Source organism: Larimichthys crocea, chromosome XIII, assembly GCF_000972845.2.
Source record: "Larimichthys crocea isolate SSNF chromosome XIII, L_crocea_2.0, whole genome shotgun sequence".
Classification (NCBI taxonomy): domain Eukaryota; kingdom Metazoa; phylum Chordata; class Actinopteri; family Sciaenidae; genus Larimichthys; species Larimichthys crocea.
Window position 1 is genome coordinate 10,584,112 of NC_040023.1, and position 22,576 is coordinate 10,606,687.

The window sequence follows — 22,576 nt, forward strand, 5'->3', positions numbered from 1 at the left end:
AACAATTTGTTATCAAAACTGTTCTTAAAACAAAAACACAGTGAGAGAGGTCTGCTGGTATCTTTATTTTATTAGTGTAGTTATGTTAAAACAGGGCAATAAAAAAGAGACTTTCAGTCAACAGAGGAAGTAGAGACATTTGGAGCAACAACAGAACACAACGGATACAGGTGTGTTTTTGAATACAGGCTTTGTAGAGAAAACAATAATACACAAAATAGCTGGGAATGGAAAAATCAGCATGTTAGTGCCAAATACTGTGATTACATGTACAGAAATGACATGACATGAATGACAATTTCTCAGAAAGAAAGTGATGTTGACAACACAACAGCACCACTGAATTCTTCTGTATCTGAAAACTGCTGCTTGCATCAGTCAAAAGGACTGCTGCTGTTGCTAAGGAAGGCTTGCCAGCCATAGTGGGAGAGAGTGAATGGACTGAGGCAGAGTCCTAGATTCACAGAGTTGTGCAAACACGACAACTACACAGAATATGTTACACAACATTTATTTTGTTACAGTCTCTTAATGACATCCGATTTATGCAAACACCATAAATGCAATCCGTGATCCTGAAGCTTAGCTGTCAATATTAAATGTAGTTACTGTAGATTTATAAAACTCTGGCAGCCTATGACTCAGGACTGAAGTGTTGTGAGGGAGAGAGCTTCCTTGGCAACCATTTCTGGACTGACTGTCATCATGTGACAAACTGATGCAGCCAAGCGTTGAAAAAAACAGAGGGACACAAAAGGAGAAAGAAGAGAGGGAGAGAAACACCACTGATGAGTCAGAGGAGGCTGATTCTGACGTAACCAACAACCCCTCCCTCCTTCCAGTGCTCCTGCCTACATGGCTGTTCCTGGATATTCAGGTTGGAGCCTGTTTCCCCACAAAGTATAGCAACACCACATATTGTGCATTTTATAATGAGATAAGTGAATGATCAGCAATGTTTGGCTCGCCCATACTGTGGACATACCATGCCTCAGGCATTCACTGATGTTTTCATATGGTCAGCCAGCAGTATACAGGAATATGAAAGATATAAAATAGGAAAACACATTTAATATCCCATTGTCTTCTACAAATACTGCTACTACAATACTGACATTTTCCTTTATGTTTGTATTCACATATATTGTTTATGCTGTTGATGTGTGGACCTCCTGCCAGGAGTCCACAACACAAACATCTAAACACACTCATTACCCGACTTAAGCCGTGTGGCTGAAACCATCCCAACCCAATAAAAACATTAACCTTGTCTCAGTGTAACTTTGCTAATAATCACACTTTTCTCATCTGAATTATGCAGTCTGGGTCTCAATTATCTGCAAATTATAGGCATACAGTTTGGGGGCAAACTTACCATACATCACTCAGCCATCAGTCTGATCAGAATGTTGTTCTGTGTTAATAAGCAGACAGGTGAAACACCTGTAAGCAGACAGGTGAAACCTTTAGGAGTATACTAAGAAGTCAACAGACCCTGGCATGCTGTTGTCTAAACAAGATCACTTCCTAAGATTTGATTCACATAGTCTACCTAAATATCTATAGACTAAACTACACACGATTCTTTGAGATTTTATCAAGTAAATTTGGGGTTTTAACCAGTTAATTAGGAATGAATGGTGACCTGTAAACACATTATACTGTCAAACCTGCATTCACCTTTTCACTGCTCTTCTTTTTCCCCTTCATGTGTGTTTTATGGTAATGCAACACGTCTATTTATTATTAAAGTTTTCTGTTGTCTAAAATAAATTAATTCTTAATCAGTCTTAATTAAATATCTACATCCCCTTGTCCTTATCTAGAAAATATAGATAAATATATGATTATGAAAGGCCTCTTTAATGTGGAAACCTGCAGCTGAACCCCGCAGCTTCTCTAGGGAACAATCTCCGCATTGATCATGTGAAGAAACGCGAAACTGCTCTTGGATCAGCCTTTTGCTTTCTCAGTGCATCGCTGGCAATATGGGCAATACGTCTTCACAGCAGGGACGCATGCGCAACGCTTTGTGTTGCAACATACACAGAGATCGACGGCAATCGTCATCTGGAGAAAAACAGACATTTCCAACCCCCTTCGAGACAAACTGGGAAACTACACATGAGCTGTAGAGGACTATAGCGACCATAAACGGATTACAACAGTGGACGAAATAGCACAATCAATAGCAGTAAAATCATTTTCGTCACGTGGTCAAGCATGACCAATCGGAGCCACCCAGCGCCAGTTGAAAGTATGCTCTTTGTTCGGATGTTTTGCCAACTTTACCCTCAAATCTGAGACTATTGCCGTGTATAAATTACACGATGTGGACGCGGAGGTGACGTTACTTTGAGAAAGGACACCGCGTGGATGCGTTTCATTGCGTTTTTTGCGGGTTGCCACGTGTTCAGGTTTGTGATAAACAGTGCGCGCAGGCTGTGCGTCACGTGACTCCCCTCCCCCACCCGGCGCAGGGAAGAAGGCGGACATGTTGGAGGGAAATGTGCTGGTTAAAAAGTATCGAGGTGGAAGACCAGAAGATTATTTCAAGAAAGGTTTCGCATTATTTTGGGATTTACCAGTCGACATTTGTATTTGTTTTAAATTCAAGGTTTTTATGTCACACTTTGAAAATATTTTTATTTTTTGACAATTTAACCTAAAATTTTAACCGCCTGCTTTGTCTTTTTACAGCGTTATCAGAACTGTTAGTAGTATTTCACACTGTAAAGATCCAGTCTGACTTCACACGGTTTGTTTGAGTGACATTGTTGGGGATTTGTAACCTTGGTGTGGGGGATGGGCGCCTGTGGTTAGGTAACCTTTCTGTGTGGCTGCTGAATGTGTAAAGAGAAGGTCGCTTTTAGAGAAACGAACTCGTGTAAGGATTTACTCATTCGATTATTGTCATATTATTATATCCGATTAGTTTTCGTTTAATCTCTTTTGTAGACCAAAGGTCAGGCATGGTGTCTGTATGATTCAAACTCGTGTGAGATTGATTATCTTCGTGACTTCCTACAGCTTTAACGTTGATTAACGTTGCCGGTGAGGTTGTCTAATTAGTTGTGTTGGCCAAAAGCAGCTTTTACTTCAAATGGAGTTGGGGTCATGGAGGAAAACTGCTGTGTCATTCAGTGAATAGGTGGTTGTTCATGTTACCCTGCTAGGTGTGGTCTTTTTATTGTTCCTTGAAGTGAGGGGCTACAGCCTCGTCGTTATACATTCAGTGAGAAACGTGAATTTGTTTGTTTTGAAGTACTTCCTTTAGTGTTTGAGCCATGGAGGCCTCGTTTGGTTGTTGTGCTCAAATGGTGTTTAAATTCGCAGCAGATGGACGCTACTCGTGTCAGTTGTATGTAAGTAAACGGTGAAGCTGTTCGTGTTGTTTTATTGTCGTTGTATCCTTCGTGTTGTTCATAATTCCTGTATAACACTCGTGTCACTGCACTTTAAAATGGCGGCGGCTCCTCTCCTCTAACAGAAATGCGGATGTTCCAGTAAGTAGCGAGCTCGTGGGGAGAGGCTCTTGGCTCCTGAGGGGTGCGCGTGACTCAGTGCAAGAACCAATGGGCTTCTTGGTATTTACCCTGGAAGCCCGCGTTACAGCCGTATTGACCAATCCTAGCCGTCGCTGTGCACACGTTGACGTAATGTAATATGATAAGGAGTAGGGAGGCTACCGTACACTCGCATTTCGTGCAGGATTATACCGAGCAACCAGTCACAGGCCGCGCTTCTGTAATGCCGAACAGGCTGGGCCAATAGGATTGAGCAGTTGCCTTGATGGACAGCAGAAACTTGCGAATAGGTTGGCCCGAAAGATTAGCAGTGGAGCCTCAGTATCAAGGGGTGTGGTGACTTTGACGGACATCGTAAGCAGCGAATAGGAAACCTGAGGGCGTGGACATTCTATAGTGGTCTAGCCAATAGGGTGAGTGGTTGGTCTATAAAAGAACGGGTGTAGTCGCATCGTCGCCATTTCAACGAAGCTGATTAAAGGAGTTCGCTGTGGCGGGGAGCGGAGAAAACTGACGAACAGAGACGGATCCAGGTCCGAGTCTAGCTAAAAACAGAATCCGGATCCATCCTGATGGATATGGCTGTTAACCCGCTCCTTGACAGGTATCTACCGGTAAAATTGACTCTCAGCTTTCCATCAGAGGGAATATTGTAAACATTTGTCATGATTTTTTTTTTTCTTTCAAAATATCGTTGCTGGCAGCCAGTGTTTGCTGTAATACGAGTGGAAAAAATAACGGACACCGAATGTGCTGCGGGACGAAATTTGTCGCGTCTTTAAAAAGGGATTAGAAGCGAAATTCACGCTGAGGAAATAAAATGTTTTTGTGGGCTGTAACAAGCTGCGACTGTTGTTCGCACCGGCGCCATCTTCGGAGCGCTCTGCCGTTGGCCGCTCTCTCCCGCTGCCTGGCAGTTGGTGCTAGCTCTGCTAGCATTAGCTTCTCAGCGGAGCTTTAACCGCCCGCTCTTCATGGCTGAAATCTGCGTATGTTATCGATATTATCAGTACCTGGACGACCTGACAGAAGGTGCATTTAATAACACCGCTAGCTTTTAGTATCGCTATCATGTGTTCTAGCGACTGGCAGCTTAACTGGGTAAGAAATCCATTAAAACTGGTTTATTTCTCTTAAAATCGCCATAAAACGCGGCCGGGCCGGTATTATTGCTGCTTTCGTCGGGTTGTTATTGTAGCCATGTGATGGGTAGGACTTGTTGTGATCACTGGTACAGCGGCATTGTAGTGCCAGAGCAGCTCTCCATGTGTGTTGGGTGTTTCAGTCGGTTGCCTGGTTACATCGCTCAGTGTCACTCAACCCAAGCTCGGTAACAACTTGACCTGTGGTAAAACACTGTTTACATAATTTATATCATAACTCCACTGTAACGTAATTTAAGCATCATGTCTTTTTCTTTCTTCGACACACCGCATTTTACTCATTTATTTGTTAATCCGATATGCAGCTAACATTCAATGTTTTTGTTTAGTGTTGTTAATGTTATGTACATGATTACTTTTTAATAATAAAGTACACTAACTGTCAAATGTGTTTCCAAAAGTTGTATCATTCAAAATGGATAGCTATTACCAGCTTTTAAAGTAATTATATTTCTAGCGCCACTCTTCGTGTAGAGGCAGTTTACCATTTTTATTCTATCTTGCACCTTCTAAACAATTTTTGTTGTAATATGCAGGAGTAAGTTTAGTAACAGTGCTTACATGCCCCCAAAGCCTGTAAATATTTTACACACGATGAGACCCCCATGTATGGCATGATGCAAGCACAGTAAAAAAAATAAGACTATGAAACAATTGCTTCAAGGTCACCCGAGACTCCGGCAGACAAATGTTTGGCATTTCTCGCTTTTAAAGGTGACACGCAACAATGACAATGCAAACAAATGCACAACAGATGTCAACTAGCCTGAGTGTTGTAGGTTTTCCAGCAGACGACCCTAAATGCCTTGGTGGAACAGGTTTTAAACGGTGGTGAGTTCATTCAGTTCACGACGAGGGAGAGGTCGCTCCATTCAAATTGACACTGTCAGTATTTTTTCATCAATGCACTAATTTGTGCTTTTTTTGTATATTAAGAATAATATATACCAGCATGTCTCCACTGTCAGCAAGTAATTGGTCAGTGTTGAAGCATATCAAACAACATTACAAGTGTAATGTCAGGCATCAATGAGCATATGTGGCATTGCAGCAATTCTTTGAATAAGTAATACTATAAGTAAGCAGGGTGGGGTATTTCAGTACACTTGCACTTATTAATTTATGTAAACTAAAATCAGGCTTTGTTAAGGGGTAGCACGGCACTTTTTGCATAGTAGTGTACAACTGCTAGGAAGTCTAAATCATACAGGACTGGTGACTTCAGTCTGAGTGTCACTGACTTAATGGCTTGTGACTGTCCCACTTGGCTGAACGTTCTTGTTTTGGTGAGGGTCAGGCGTCAGTTTCACAGCAGCCCAGCCCACCGTTCATTGCTAGTTTCACTACAGTTGACAATGAGTTGATAGACTGTAGAAATAATGCTGTTATATTGTATTTTCTAGATTAATGTTTTCACCTGTCGGTGTTGTTATGATGTGGAGTCACTGGCAGAATAACATTACTTTCCTTTTTAAAAGAAGGCAAGTCAGATCAAGTCAGCGTTGTGCACAGACAGTCGTCAGACAGAGAGGTGTTTTTATATTGATACTCCATACTCATTTGATCCGAGATGTGAAACGTGGCATGCTAACTGTAACCGAGGTTAGCTGGTAATCTGCTGATAGACACATTCCATGTTGTGGAGCATTTCTTAAAGGCCAACCAGCACGTGACTCATGATGCCTCGCTCTTCTTGTGAAAACTACCTATAAACATTAAATGTTGCAGTTTCCCAGAAGCCCGGCTTCACTGAAAAGACGAGGAGGTGTACAGAATCACAGGATGTTTACTTTAAAGATGATTAGCATAGCACAGTCACTGTCTAGAATACAACAGTCAATATTGTAACATGTCAGCTGAAACTCCACCCACAATCCTTTGGAAGAGCTTTTTTTTTTCTACGGGGAAACGGGGGTGGAGTTTCTGTTGGTCTAACGTGTAAGATAGACGCAGTGAAGAGGAAGTGGTCGTCATGCCTGTTCTCCTGGGACTGGGAGTGCTGATTTGACAGTCCAAGTCATGCTGAGTAACATTTAGACTGTGACTGACAATACATGCCCTGTGAAGAGGATTTACTCTAAACTAGTGTGTGCTGTTGGGTAAGCAAGATAAATCGCGTTTGATAGGATAACATAATGCAAGTAAACGAGAATATTGTTATGTTAGGATGACACAAATATACAGTACTTTGTTTTCAGACTAATCACAGGAGGTTTGGATGGATTTTATGTTTCTGCCTTTTGAGATAAAAGAGGAATATCCATTCATCAGTTATGGATACACACCCCAACATAGAAGTCTACATATGGAGCTGCTGCACATGCATGACAGTGCCCGTGTGCTTCATTAATTAGTCTGGGTACAATTCATATCTGGCAAATATTAGTTTTGCTGTTTGATTTTGTTGAGGTGAAGAGCAAGCATTGTTTGGGAGAGAAGTCCATTTTCTGACCACATGTTGGCCTTGGCATCACTCAGTTACATATTATAATTATCATTACACCAAATAGTAAATTGGTTTTTCAACTGCTCTTTACAGCTCCCATGTCGGGCTTGAGGTTGGCATAATGGGAGTCACAACGATGGACCAGAATTCTGGCACAGCTGGAAAACGCATCCGAAAACCTTCACTGCTCTATGAGGGGTTTGAGAGTCCTGGGATGCCCCCTCTCAGTCAGATGGCTCATTCTGGACCGCCTCAGCCCCCGGTGAAAGACCCCAGCCGACAGGGGAGGATGACCAACCAACTTCAGTTTCTACAGAAAGTCCTGCTCAAGTCTTTGTGGAGGCACCACTTCGCATGGCCCTTCCATGAACCTGTAGACGCTGCGAAGCTCAACCTGCCTGTAAGTGAATGTCAAGGAGTTAGAAATCTGCCTGAATGAGGGACCATCTTCATTTCTACAATGTCACACTTTTCCCTCTAAATGAAATGCAGTGTAACTCTGTTTTAACAATGTGCTTAGGGGAGAAGACCAAAACCTATTTCAGGTCTCACACAGCTGAGTTTTGAGCAGTCTTTTTCTATCATATGTTTAATGGGTATGAGTAGTTTTTGGATGGGCCGGCCACTGTTTCTTGTTCTAAAAATGTCTCTCTGTCTCCAGGACTATCATAAGATCATCAAAACTCCAATGGATATGGGCACTATTAAGAAGAGACTAGAAAATAATTACTACCGGAGTGCCAGTGAGTGCATGCAGGACTTCAACACCATGTTCACCAATTGCTACATTTATAATAAGGTGAGAATTTGTGTGTAATTATGTGAACTGTAAACATCCTGGCAAGATGATATATCATGTAGCAAACGTGCAGATTTTTGTTATAAAATCAACAATGAATTAAATCCCCTGGGAATCATTTTGACCCAGTGACCTTAACACTGAAGGTTCAGATATAAAATGTTGACAAATTGAAGTCATTGCTTTGTATAATGTAGTTTTGTAAGAGTATATGGGGAAACATGCCTTTTTTACATATTGTGTGTTTGTGACTTAAACTACATAAACATCTTTCTACTGTTTTTTGTCCCAAATGTCCTCCTGCAGCCTACAGATGACATAGTACTGATGGCTCAGTCTCTAGAGAAGGCATTCCTGCAGAAAGTGGCTCAGATGCCCCAAGAGGAGCTGGAGCTGCCGCCTCCCCCTCCACGGAGCAAACCAGGCAAACCTGGCAGAAAAGGCCGAGGTAATGCAGGCGAGCCACATAAATCTAAAACAATCATATTTAATCTTATACAAACACACATGTATGTAGAGCAAAATCATTTACCTGAATATTTGTTTTTCTGAACCTGTCTCCTTTTTGTTCTCCTTGCCCTCTCTTAGTCTCCGGAGGAGTGACGACAGCTCATCAGGTCCCAGCTGTCTCCCAGTCCGTGTACTCGCCTCCCACCCCGGAAACACCGGACTCCATCCTCTCCACCCCCCCACAGACTCTTTTGTCTAAGAGCTTGCCCCCTTCCCTTCCAACTGAACAAAGCATCCCTACCATTACAGGTCTGCCGCCCACACAGCCCACCGCTAAGGTAATGTTTCATGTTTGACGTTTTGTGTAACCAGAATTATTTGAGAGTATTTTGAATAACGTTAATGAAGACTGACTCACCCTTTGTGTTTTCTTTAACCACAGAAAAAAGGTGTGAAGAGGAAAGCGGACACAACCACCCCAACCACTGTAGCCATGCCCATCATGAGCACCATGGGCGTCAGTGGCATCAGCCTGGGTATGGGCGGAGGACACGACACTCCGCTCACCCTCACCTCTCTGGGGGTGGACCACAACTCCAGCCTGGGGATGAACCAAGGCCTTAGCCTCAGCCAGGGAATGGGGATGGGCATGGGCATGGGGATGGGTATAGGTATGGGCTGTGGACCAGTGATGATGGGTACCAAAGGAACAGCGGGGGCCAGGAGAGGAGTGAGTGGACGACCCATCAAGCCCCCCAAGAAAGATTTACCAGATTCCATGCTGCCACCACCGGTGCGTCGCAGCAAGCTTAGCCCTCAGCTGCGCTACTGTAACGGGGTTCTGAAGGAGCTGCTGTCAAAGAAGCACGCAGCGTACGCCTGGCCGTTCTACAAGCCCGTCGATGCCTCCACACTCGGGCTGCATGACTACCATGACATCATTAAGCAGCCCATGGACCTCAGCACCATCAAGGTACATAAATACACACCATTGAAGACCTTCAGTGCTACTGCGCTGAATTACAGGTGTGCAGGTGTAACAGTTGTAAAAAAATATATATGTGTGTGTGTGTGTGTGTCTACAGTCTACATTTACTGATGGAGAATGTGCTTTAGTTTATTAAGTCTGACAGACACTAGGACGGATACATCTGCTTTAATTTTCTTTAATACATCACTGTTAACATCTCTTCCTCTTCCTTTTCTTTAGCGGAAGATGGACAGCAGAGAGTATCGTGACTCGCAGCAGTTCTCTGCTGATGTTAGACTGATGTTCTCTAACTGCTACAAGTACAACCCGCCCGATCATGATGTGGTGGCCATGGCCAGAAAACTCCAGGTAATGTACCTCCAGTGATTATGATTTTAATTATTGTAGTTTTACAGCATTGCATCATTCTTTATTCCTTCCTGTTGTTTGCTGCAAATCACCAAAGTTTTAGTTTTTAAACCTCTTTTATTCTTTTAGGATGTCTTTGAGTTCTGCTTTGCTAAGATGCCAGACGAACCTCCAGCACCCCCGAGCTCCTCGTCTTCCTCCTCCTCGTCTTCCTCGTCATCAGAGAGCGAGCTCAGCAGTGAAAGTGAGGAGAGCGAGAGCAGCCCCAGCTCCGACTCTGAGGAGGAGAGGGCCAACCGGCTGGCAGAGCTGCAGGAACAGGTTTGTACTGAATTCATGACGATGTTCAAATAAGAGGCGTTAATATCCTGATGTCAGTATTTCATTGACTCATCGATCTCTTTCTCCCTTCAGCTAAAAGCCGTACACGAGCAGCTCACTGCACTCTCCCAGGGCCCCATCGTCAAACCCAAGAAGAAGAAGGAGAAGAAGGACAAGAAAAAGAAGAAAAAGGTAGAGAAAGAGAAACATCGGAGGATAGAAGAAGAGCTGCCGCCTCCTAAACCGGCCAAGGCCCCCAAAATCACAAAGACTCCAAAACCCAAGAGCAACCGAGCGCCGGCGTGTCCTGTAATCCCGATTAAGAAGGCACCAAGCAAGAAGAACAACAAGAGCAAGTGAGTGTTGACACCTGTTGGACAATGTGGGAACTGAAAGCAGGTGGTGCTCTCGCAGACTACTACATGTATCACTTTGCTGGTTAGAATAAATCTGATCTCCCTCAGTCATCTGTTAACACTCTGTCTCCTTCTCTTCTCTCTCAGATCCAAAAAGGCCGGCATGACGTTTAGCGTGCCTCAGCCGGTCCACGATCCCATAGTGAGTCATTTCGACTCAGACGAAGAGGAGGAGACGGCGCCCATGTCGTATGATGAGAAGCGTCAACTCAGCCTGGACATCAACAAGCTGCCCGGCGAGAAGCTGGGCCGCGTCGTTTACATCATCCAGTCCCGCGAGCCATCGCTCCGAGACACCAACCCCGAGGAGATCGAGATCGACTTCGAGACGTTGAAGCCGTCAACACTGCGCGAGCTGGAGAGATACGTCATGACGTGTCTGCGGAAGAAACCTCGAAAGCCATATGGTTAGTAGAAAGTCCAGAAGATGTTTTCTTTGGTTAATGTAGAATTATACCTGCGACTCATACACTTATCTTCTATCCTGTTTGTATGCAGCAAGTAAAAACAACATTGCTGGCAAATCCCGAGAAGAACTCGCTCTGGAGAAACAAATGGAGCTGGAGAGACGACTGATGGACGTCAGTGGTCAGCTCAACTCTGGAAAGAAGCCGCCTAAGACCAAACGTAAGTCCTCCATACTGCTCTCTTTAAAGACTTACAGGAGAACGTGATTAAAAAATATTTATAGGTTATGTCAGTAATCTGCATGTTTTTAAGGACGTAATCCTTCAATGACTCTTCAGTTTCTTTAACTTTCTATTAAAAGCTCTTAGACCCAAATTGAACACATGCACCATCTTTGTTTAAACGTGCCGAGTTTGCACCGCATGGTGTTGATTGTGTGTGTTTGTTTTCTCCAGCAGAGAAACCTGCAGCAGAGCCTCACACCCAGCCGTCACGTCTCAGCGCCAGTAGCTCCTCCTCAGACTCCTCTTCGTCATCCTCTTCCTCCTCATCCTCGGACACAAGCGACTCAGACTCCGGCTGAGAAGCACAGGGTTTCCACGCGAACCCCCCCTCGGGTGTTTTTTCGCTTCCCACCCAGTGGACTGATTTGCAGTAGAGCTACTGACGACGGAGCCGCAGGACGGATCAGACGAGACCAGCACTAGGCAGAACCGGTGTGACTCAACAACCGTCAAACCAAGAAAGAGAGAGATGGGGCCTTCCCTGCTCAGCTCATTCATCCTGTCCTGGACACACAAGTTGAGGCTGGATGAACTGATGGAAAGAAGGAGACTCATTGTAACGTTCTCTGGAGAACTGGCGTTGTTGGGCAGAGCGAGGGATGCTCCATCTCCTGCAACGGGAAAAAAGGAGAAGAGCGAAGCATGCGTTGGAGGGATAAGGGTGCTAGAGCCAGAATCTGTCTTATTTCTGGAGATAATGTCCCTTCTTCCCGTGCTCTGTCTTTATGCTGTATAGATAAGGTGTACAGTTCTATAAATATCTATTTTTCTTTTATAAAGAAGCATTTTACGAGCTAACTTATTCCCTCATTCTGGGAAAGATGAACTGGTGTGGGCGGAGTTGTGTTTTAGTTTTTGTTTAGATTTTTTTTCTTGAGTGACTGAAGGTAGAGGGGAAACACGTGTGTGTGCGTGTGTGTGTGTGTATGGATGTGTGTGTGTGTGTATGGATGTGTGTGTGTGTGTGCGTGCGTGCGTGTGTATGTATGTGTGTGTCACGTGTGTGTTTGCATGCACATGTGTGAGTGAGATCGGGCACCACAGGTGCAGCCTTGTGAAGAGTTCCTCATAGTTTTGACGCGGGCGTTGAAAATCAGTCTGCACGCAGAAGCACCTTGGTTCAGTAGAATACAGAATGCATGCAATACAGAGGAGCTGACAGACATCTGCATACTCATGTACTACTTTACTGCATCCGTGTGTACTCATGTACTTGTTTGAAAGGGTTGGCCACTGTACAGAACTGTGACCTAGTTACACATCAGTTTATACATAAATATTTCTGTTCCCATGTGTGCTGTCTTTTTTTTTTTCCATCCTTTTCTCTGTAAACGTGTTGTTGCTTTTTTTTTTCTTCTTGTGACCAATCTGCTAATAAATTGTGAGGACGTGTCTTGTCCGCTCACCTGTGTCCAAATAACATCTCGGTTCTTTTGATTTCTTTTTGTTCTGTTTGACTTTGAGTCCTAAATCATCCGACTAGACTTGAGTATTTTGAAGTTGCTAGAAAAGGTTTTACTCGTTTGATATTTTCTTCATGTAGGTGAAGCGTTGTCGGACGGGCCGTCACTTCTGAACGGCGTGCTGTCAGAAAGTAAAACCACTTTTGTCTTTTAAACTCTTTGGCCTTTGAGATCTGTGGCAGCTGAACGTTTGACTTTCTGTGTTAGCGGAGTTTTGAGTAACTTTACTTTGTGTGATTTAAAAACTTTTAGTAAAACCAGATTCTCACCAGAAACTTTGAAGTCGATGGTGAAGTTTTCTTTTTCTTTTTTTTTTTTTTTAAAGAAAAGAAAAGCAATGTGGCTGGCTTAAAAACATGAACGTGGCTTTTTGAATTTTGGGGATGGAGCAGCCAGTTAAAAAAAAAGATGGTTTAATATTGTGAGTAATGATGCACTGTTTGTTTGGTGGTACTACTAAACAGGTTTGTGGTTTAGCTGAGGCGTGTGTCGTTTCTGATCTTTAAAACTCGCCTGTGCTTCGAGGTCGCGTTGAGGAGTGTTGTATGTTTGAAAGTGATTATTTATTTAGAGGGAATATGAATGGAGACAGAATACTGAACGTAATCAAAAGCTTTTAAAGTCAAAGTCTACTCTATAAAATATGCACAGATTTAACTGTCAGGATTGTATGGTGTACATATTTTACAGTCTCAATCTTTGAGCATGTTTTTGTTTTTCCTTCAGTAACTTACTCGTTTCTTTCTTCTTCTTTTTTTGGGCTCCTCTTCTAAAACAAAATACTCCAGAGTTGTCAGTCTTACTTTTCTGAAGTTTGTCAGAAATCTAAATGCCTCTGTACTTGACTCCATTGTTTCATCTGAACATCTGTACATAAATAAACTGAGACATGTTCATCTTTTCAGTGACTGGGAGGATTTTTTATTCACATGCTGAGACAACAGTGACATCTACTGTTACAAAATGTCTTCAAATGAACACTCCATCCTTTTTCTTTCTATTAATAACTCAAAATTAAATCAGATAAATGTCAAAGCTGACAATGACACAACTAATTATGATGCATGTTTAATGACACTGCAGTGTTGTCAGAAGAAACTTGAACAGTCAACTCTGACGCAGTCCCGCTGCATAAAGGAGGAAGGAACACACGAGTTGTAACTAAACATTTGTTTATTTCACAAAACTAAAAAGGAAATTAGGATGAAGAAACAAAGACTGACTCACTGCCACAGGCCAACCGACAGCTCAGGCTCCCGGGGGAAGAAAGCGGTTCCTCCATGAACTCTGAAATGAGAACAAAGTTAATATTTAAATTAATTTACAGTTGAAATGGTGTTCCTCACTGAGCCGGCTCGTCCTCACGGTGACAACAGGTCCAACAAATCTCAGACAACAAAACCCAACAAATATCTCAGCTTCTTTCTTTCAGCTTGTCCTCCTGCAAACATCCACAGACGGGAGGAAGCATCTTTAAGTCTAGAGAAGTAGAGAAAGGAAGAGCAAAAATAATGTGATGAAGAATGCGCCTCACTTCCCTCACCTGATCCTTCAACACACCTGATACTTCCTGTTTGTGATTTGTTCCTGGACTGCTGCCGCATACCTGCATGACAGGAGGGAGATCACAGAGTGTTGGACGCTATCAGAGCAAAACTGAGATCAGAAAACAGAAAACAGGCTCCGTCTTCACAGCAGTGAGGAAATGCTTTCTTAGAATCTACTGCCACATTCAAGCTGAGTGTTAACTTAAAGATTCACTTGTTAATGTAAATTAAAAGGTCTGTGTGCGTGTACTGTATGTGTGTGTCTCTGTGTTTGCACATCTTTCAGCACTGCATGTCTGGTACCACAGATACTGTATATATGCATATTGTTATATTACACATGTATTTATATCTATACATATTGTAAAAACTGTAAAGATTTTGAAGCACGTTTATCATATTTTCAGTTCAGAGTGTCTCATATTCCAGCAGCAGGATGTTTGACTTTCATTAGTGCAAGTGCTCACTTTCCATAAATCCTCTTGCAGGATAATAATGTGAAAATCAGATGAAGCAAATTCAGAAGTTACTAAGCAACAGGATCAGATCTTGGCAACGACAACAGAGCTCAGTCGAAACACAGAGTTCTCTCTCGAGCTGCAGAAAAACACAGCCACTGGGGTTTTAGTGACATCTACATCACTGCCAGATTTCTGCTCCATAAAACTTCAGAATAAATCAAATAAATGAGTTTTTGTTTTCTTTTTAAATTAAAGCCAACAAATGAAATCTGAAAATGAATGAAGATGACAAAACAAAACAACTTTCACTATGACACTATAATCAAACTTATATCACAACTAAATGTAATGACTTAATATGCAACATAACATACATGTAGAAAGCTCATGTATGCATTAGTAGACTCAGTCTTCATCAAGATATTTTTATTTATTTATTTATTTATTTATTTATTTATTGTTTTGTTTTGAGACTATGAAGCTTGAGAACTGAAAATATCGTTAGCTGCTAGTAATCAAGATAGTTACCTGTACTGTAACTTTGTGCTGTAAGAAGGTAAATAAGTGCACAACACAGCCGGAGATTAAAAACATAATTACACATGATTTCTACTGTAAATGGTTAAAAGCTATAGAAACTCTCCACAGGAAAGGGAAACGCTCTAATGTTTGTTAATTACAGTACAGGAGCTTACAGACTAAAAGCAGCAGGTACAGAAACAGCTTCTTCCCCTCAGCTGTTGAACTCTGCCCAAAGATGATGACCTCTGGACTTACACAGCTGTTCATAAAAAAACACATACATCTAAAATACATCTGCACTGTATAGTTAGCCCTCTTGTACGGTATTGTAATACATCTGAATATTAGTTTAGTCACATCTGTATCTTGCACTCTGTTAATTTATTAATTGCACTACCTGTACATTATGCTCCTATAACTTATTTATATAATAATCTGCCCATAACTACTGCCCACATAGTTTATCTGTGCATACTCTGCACATAGTTATACACACCTTACTTGCACTACTGTAAATACTACATTTATCTGTATCTATTGCACTTTGCTATTTGCACTTGTGATTAGATGCTAAACTGCATTTCGTTGCCTTGTATTTGTACATGTGTAATGACAATAAAGTTGAATCTAATCTAATTAACCTGCCCTGTTAATAATTTTACAGGGTCATATTATATTTGTGATATTCCGCCCTCTAGTGGTCACACAGATGAAGTTACACAGTAAGACTTCCGGTGAATACTTTCAAAATAAAACGTTCACAGTAAAGAGGTGAAATTTCATTGATTCGGGTGTTTTATCACGGACTATTTTACAGTTCATGCATATAGATGACTATTAACAGTCTTCAGGTAGTTTATCTCCCTCGAGTTTCTCCTATGTTTTATTTCTGAGCCGCTTCCTTTACTGGCAAACAGCGTCCGTGGTTTATTGGCGCCATCTTGTGGACAAACTGAGAACTGCAACAACAACATGGCGGCTGCCGGAAGGTGACTGACTTCATGCTAATGTTCGTCAATAAAACTCGAGAACAAATGCTGCTCTCCTCGTCTCACTCAGGAGGCCGTCATCACACACGTTTTAGATTCATGTTCAGCCACTAAACGGAGACGTGAGAATCGAACACATCGATCTATTGATGGCCACTTTTGATAGATTTTTACTAGCTAGACTAGTAGCATGTATAAGTTTGTGCTATTAGAAGAAAAATAATGCACAACACAACACTCCTAAGAATGATAAAGTATATAAACTCTCCACGGGAAAGAGAAAACTTTATAATTATTAAATAAACGTGTTAATATTGACAAAGCCGCTATCATTAAAATAATAATCGCGGGATTTTCCGCCCTCTTGTGGTCACACAGTGTATTACACCACTAGTGTCAAGGTAGATAAAGTTACACAGTAAGACTTCCGGTGAGTACTTTCAAAATAAAACATTCTTGGTAACGAGGTGAAATTTCACTTTCGGGTGTTTTATCACGGACTATTTTACAGTTCATGCATATAGATGACTATTAACAGTCTTCAGATAGTTTATCTCCCTCGAGTTTCTCCTATTTTTTATTTCTGAGCCGCTTCCTTTACTGGCAAACAGCGTCCGTGGTTTATTGGCGCCATCTTGTGGACAAACTGAAAACTGCAACAACAACATGGCGGCTGCCGGAAGGTGACTGACTTCATGCTAATGTTCGTCAATAAAACTCGAGAACAAATGCTGCTCTCCTCGTCTCACTCAGGAGGCCGTCATCACACACGTTTTAGATTTATGTTCAGCCACTAAACGGAGACGTAGAATCGAACACATTGATCTATTGATGGCCACTTTTGATAGATTTTTACTAGCTAGACTAGTAGCATGTATAAGTTTGTGCTGTTAGAAGAAAAATAATGCACAACACAGCACTCAGAATAATAATAAAGTATATAAACTCTCCACGGGAAAGAGAAAACTTGATAATTATTAAATAAACGTGTTAATATTGACAAAGCCGCTATCATTAAAATAATAATCACGGGATTTTCCGCCCTCTTGTGGTCACACAGTGTATTACACCACTAGTGTCAAGGTAGATAAAGTTACACAGTAAAACTTCCGGTGATACTTTCAAAATAAAACGTTCATAATAAAGAGGTGAAATTTCACTGATTCGGTTGTTTTATCACGGACTATTTTACAGTTCATGCATATAGATGACTATTAACAGTCTTCAGGTAGTTTATCTCCTTCGAGTTTCTCCTACTTTTTATTTCTGAGCCGCTTCCTTTACTGGCAAACAGCGTCCGTGGTTTATTGGCGCCATCTTGTGGACAAACTGAGAACTGCAACAACAACATGGCGGCTGCCGGAAGGTGACTGACTTCATGCTAATGTTCGTCAATAAAACTCGAGAACAAATGCTGCTCTCCTCGTCTCACTCAGGAGGCCGTCATCACACACGTTTTAGATTCATGTTCAGCCACTAAACGGAGACGTAGAATCGAACACATCGATCTATTGATGGCCACTTTTGATAGATTTTTGCTAGCTAGACTAGTAGCATGTATAAGTTTGTGCTATTAGAGGAAAAATAATGCACAACACAACACTCATAAGAATGATAAAGTATATAAACTCTCCACGGGAAAGAGAAAACTTTATAATTATTAAATAAACGTGTTAATATTGACAAAGCCGCTATCAGTAAAATAATAATCACGGGATTTTCCGCCCTCTTGTGGTCACACAGTGTATTACACCACTAGTGTCAAGGTAGATAAAGTTACACAGTAAGACTTCCGGTGATACTTTCAAAATAAAACGTTCATAGTAAAGAGGTGAAATTTCACTGATTCGGGTGTTTTATCACGGACTATTTTACAGTTCATGCATATAGATGACTAATAACAGTCTTCAGGTAGTTTATCTCCTTCGAGTTTCTCCTATTTTTTATTTCTGAGCCGCTTCCTTTACTGGCAAACAGCGTCCGTGGTTTATTGGCGCCATCTTGTGGACAAACTGAGAACTGCAACAACAACATGGCGGCTGCCGGAAGGTGACTGACTTCATGCTAATGTTCGTCAATAAAACTCGAGAACAAATGCTGCTCTCCTCGTCTCACTCAGGAGGCCGTCATCACACACGTTTTAGATTCATGTTCAGCCACTAAACGGAGACGTAGAATCGAACACATCGATCTATTGATGGCCACTTTTGATAGATTTTTGCTAGCTAGACTAGTAGCATGTATAAGTTTGTGCTATTAGAAGAAAAATAATGCACAACACAACACTCATAAGAATGATAAAGTATATAAACTCTCCACGGGAAAGAGAAAACTTTATAATTATTAAATAAACGTGTTAATATTGACAAAGTCGCTATCATTAAAATAATAATCACGGGATTTTCCGCCCTCTTGTGGTCACACAGTGTATTACGATTACACGGCATTTTCCGGTTAACACTTTCAAAATAAAAGCGTTAGCCTCCACTAGTGTCAAGGTAGATAAAGTTACACAGCAAGACTTCCGGTGAGTACTTTCAAAAATAAAACGTTCACAGTAAAGAGGTGAAATTTCACGGATTCGGTTGTTTTATCACGGACTATTTTACAGTTCATGCATTTTGATGACGAGCTAGACTAGTAGTATGTAGTAAGTACTAGTAAGTTTGTGCTGGCGTCGAGGTAGACAGAATTACACGGCAACAGTTTCCGGTTAGCACTTTCAAAATAAAACAGTTAGCCTCCACTAGCGTCAAGGTAGACAGAATTACACGGCAACAGTTTCCGGCTAGCACTTTCAAAATAAAACAGTTAGCCTCCACTAGCGTCAAGGTAGACAGAATTACACGGCAACAGTTTCCGGTTAGCACATTCAAATTAAAACTACAATAAATCGTGAAATTGCGCGTATTGTAATTAAGGACACCCACAGCTGTTATGATTGTGTTTTGTAGGTAACCTATCATCATACATACAAATATTAGTAGCAGCTTCTTCTGTCTTTTTTCGAGGACTTCACTGTGAAACACTGCTCACGGCCTCTTGGCGCCGCCTGGTGGACAAACAGAAAACTACAACAACACAGGGAAGGCAGACAACATGGCGGCTGCCACAAGGCTTACATCAAGGTTGGCGCTGGTCACAGGTGAATAATTAGATTATAATTATAATTAATAATTAGATCTGACTGCGTGTTATTCACTGAGTGTTCAGATAAATGCAGACACGCGCTCTGCTTCTCTTTAATGTTCGTTTGTCGTCACTTTAACTCTCTGATCACTTAAACGTTAACTCGAGTTAATTAGTAGAAGTTTGGTCAAATCATCACCACCAACTCACAGCTAGTTATTAAATTAAAGTTAAATCCGAGCTCGACCCGTGACAGTCAAAAAAGTGTTTTACCTGAATTAAAGTAAAATAATCATACGTCATAAAATATTATTTAGAGCTGCAGCTATTTTCTATTATCGATTGATCAGTTTTTTTCTGGATTATTTGTACACTCCCTAAAACTATTCACTTTATAATTCTGTGAAAAGCAGCAGCCACTCTGAATAAATGATTAATGATTAATTATCCAAATAGCTGCTGATTGGTTTGAATTCATTGACTATAATGATTTCAGCTCAAATATGAATGATCATCTTTTATCCTCTTTGATTTCAAACAGTGGAGGCTGATGATCTTTAGGATAGTTTAATTGGAAGTGTAGTTGATGGAGGCAGAATAATAAATACACAGAACAGATCAGCGGAGTTAAAGTGATAGATGTTGTTGATTATGCGAGGATTGACAAACCTGTGGCACAGGTGTTGCACAAGCAGGTTTGCATCCTTGGTTGACGTGCATTAAGGTCACACAAACCCTCATAAATTCATGATCCAGTGTTTTGGTCGACACATGCTTTCCTCTTCAGGTGCCACTCTTGACTTCATGTCGCTCTCTTTAAATTCAGGTGGAGGCAGTGGGATTGGACGGGCGGTGTGTCAGCGCTTCGCCTCTGAGGGGGCCTCCGTGGTGGTTGCTGACATCAGCGAGGAGTCGGCCAATGAGACCCTGGAGAGCCTGACGAGTGACCTCCGAGGACAAGGTCACATGGCGACTGTGGTGGATGTGTCGTCAAAAGAGAGTGTAAAGAAGCTGGTCACAAGTATACAGGTGTGTGTACAGGTAGAAAACACCCCAACACACACTGTTGTCATGATGTGCCACGTTTCAGAGAAACACATACACTGCAGGGACATCACACCGTGTCCTTTTCCTCTCTCTTTCTCTCGTGTTGACAGTTAATGTCCTCTCCCTCTTCAGACTCGTTTCTTTCAGCCTCCCTCAGTGTGTGTGAACACAGCGGGCATCACGCAGGACAACTTCCTGCTCAACATGGAGGAGGATCAGTTTGACAGAGTCATCCAGGTCAACCTGAAGGTAGGCAGCCGTGATCTCTGCAGCACGAAGCTGACTTCACCGGTAGGCAGCCGTGATCTCTGCAGCACGAAGCTGACTTCACCTGTAACTGGTGTAGATCACTGTGGTGTCCTGATGTGGACTGTGGACTTTTATTCATGGTACACAGATTATTTCACTGACTAAGACAGTGAGAGCCAAGTCTGCTTCTTCCAGGTTCTTAGCTGGTCATGAAATGATCATAGAAACAGTGTTTAGAGATGTGAGAGATTAATCTTTACAAATGAAAGGTGACATTAATCTTTACAAATGAAAGGTGACATTAGCTAAATATTCCTTGTATATTACTTCAACCATCTGTGTTATATCAAATCCTGAAAGTTTCCTCTTGCGTCTCTCCCAGGGTTCCTTCTTGGTCACTCAGGCAGTTGCTCAGGCTCTGGTGGCCTGTGGAGCACCCAAAGGATCCATCATCACTGTGGGCAGCATTGTGGGAAAGGTGAGACACCAGCAGGCCCGGCAGGCACATCGTCTGTTAGATGAAAAGCCTCCTAATGCATGCGTCCTCGTGTCTGTGTTTAATGTTTGCAGGTGGGAAACATCGGACAGGTAAATTACTCCGCCTCTAAAGCTGGAGTGGAGGGTTTAACCAGGACCGCGGCCAAAGAGCTCAGCAGGTGAGTCTGACGCACCAGAAACACGTCAGGACTCAGTTTAGTATTAGTAGTAAGTATAAGACATCAAATAAAAAGAATTCCTTCTCTGATTCTTCAGGTTTGGGATCCGGTGTAATTGCGTGCTGCCAGGTTTCATATCGACTCCGATGACGGATAAAGTTCCAGAGAAGGTTATTAACAAGGTACAGCACACACTCAGGTACAGACAGTAACACCACCTATCAGAAGTGAAACGGTCGTCCTCACTTTGTTCTGTCGTGTTTCAGATGAAGTCTTTGGTGCCTCTGGGAAGGATGGGAGAGCCTGCAGGTCAGTGAGGATCCATGTTGAACATCAGTTTATGTCCTGTACAGTAAAATGACGAGGAGGACATGTGGACTGTTTCCATGACTTCATCACGCGTTCTTCTTTCTGTCCTCTTGCTGTCATCCTCCAGAGGTCGCGGACGTCTGTGCCTTTCTAGCTTCAGATGACTCTCGATACGTCACAGGAACCAGCGTTGAAGTGACAGGTAAAGTTTGATTCAATTTTCTGACAGCTGAAGAAATCATTTCATTTCCACTGTTGCCTTTAAAAGATGAACGTTCAGTAACAAATATATATTTAAAGGTTAAACTCATCTTATTGTCTTTGTCAGGAGGACTTTTCATTGGCTAAAGCAGCTGTCCGTCACACGGATGAACACTAACGAGAGGCCTGTTCCTTCATAGTTAATTTAATTATTAAAATGATTAGTAATCATGTATTATAGAATGTAAAGCCAATAAACATGTTTGTAATATTTCTGTACAGAATGTTGTATTTTATTTTGTCTTGTTGGAACCAGCTCCAGATCTCCAGACATCTGTAGACGTTCATGTTGACGCCTCTGTCACACCACAAGTGCTGCTGGTTTGTTCTCTGAGTATTTGTGCAACTCCTCTTTAACTGGATTTTAAATGCTGCTGGAAGTTAAAGGACTGAAACCCACTGAGCTAAACGACACCCCGAATTTTAAAAATCAGCTTAGAGGTGAAAAGGGTTTAACAAATCTGCCTTCATGAAGATTTTAGATTTTAAAATTAAGATGTGAAGAAAAAAAAACACTGACATGCTAAAAAACATTTTTTTTAAAAGGTTCCTGTTATGACCATGGCTGCCATTTTCACACCACTGTAAAAAGTTTTTTTAAATAATTAGTAACTCTTGAACAAATTAGTATTTTTCTTTGCACTCATCAAGAAAGGAGCAAAATGTCATTTACTGTTTAAAATAGGTAAGACACTTTGTTTATTAACTTCATACTGTCACAATAACTTGAGGCTGAATTATTCAATTATCAAAATATCTGTAGTAGATTTAAAACTGGCATTCAAGCTTG

General features: G+C 41.8%; 2 protein-coding genes across 5 annotated transcripts; both read left to right on the forward strand.

Moving 5' to 3' along the window:
- Positions 1-1,983: 1,983 nt before the first annotated feature.
- brd2a (bromodomain containing 2a) lies at positions 1,984-13,521 on the forward strand. Of its 4 annotated transcripts, none has more exons than XM_019276812.2 (12): positions 1,984-2,561; positions 7,230-7,536; positions 7,798-7,935; positions 8,242-8,392; positions 8,524-8,723; positions 8,828-9,358; positions 9,596-9,724; positions 9,854-10,045; positions 10,139-10,401; positions 10,549-10,868; positions 10,960-11,088; positions 11,325-13,521. In XM_019276812.2, the coding sequence occupies exons 2-12, from the start codon at positions 7,258-7,260 to the stop codon at positions 11,450-11,452; spliced, it is 2,460 nt and encodes an 819-aa protein (XP_019132357.1). In that variant the 5' UTR covers positions 1,984-2,561; positions 7,230-7,257; the 3' UTR covers positions 11,453-13,521. The 4 variants fall into 4 exon arrangements, with proteins under 4 accessions (XP_019132357.1, XP_019132356.1, XP_010747123.2 ...); XM_019276811.2 differs by lacking the exon at positions 1,984-2,561 and adding an exon at positions 2,573-4,131 and having other exon boundaries at positions 11,328-13,521; XM_010748821.3 differs by lacking the exon at positions 1,984-2,561 and adding an exon at positions 2,574-4,131.
- Positions 13,522-19,138: 5,617 nt separating this feature from the next.
- Positions 19,139-22,005, forward strand: hsd17b8 (hydroxysteroid (17-beta) dehydrogenase 8). Its single transcript, XM_027286682.1, has 9 exons — positions 19,139-19,280; positions 20,091-20,293; positions 20,444-20,560; positions 20,943-21,038; positions 21,131-21,216; positions 21,314-21,398; positions 21,483-21,525; positions 21,653-21,727; positions 21,854-22,005. Exons 1-9 carry the CDS (start codon positions 19,235-19,237, stop codon positions 21,871-21,873), a joined length of 771 nt encoding a protein of 256 aa, XP_027142483.1. The 5' UTR covers positions 19,139-19,234; the 3' UTR covers positions 21,874-22,005.
- Positions 22,006-22,576: the final 571 nt, after the last annotated feature.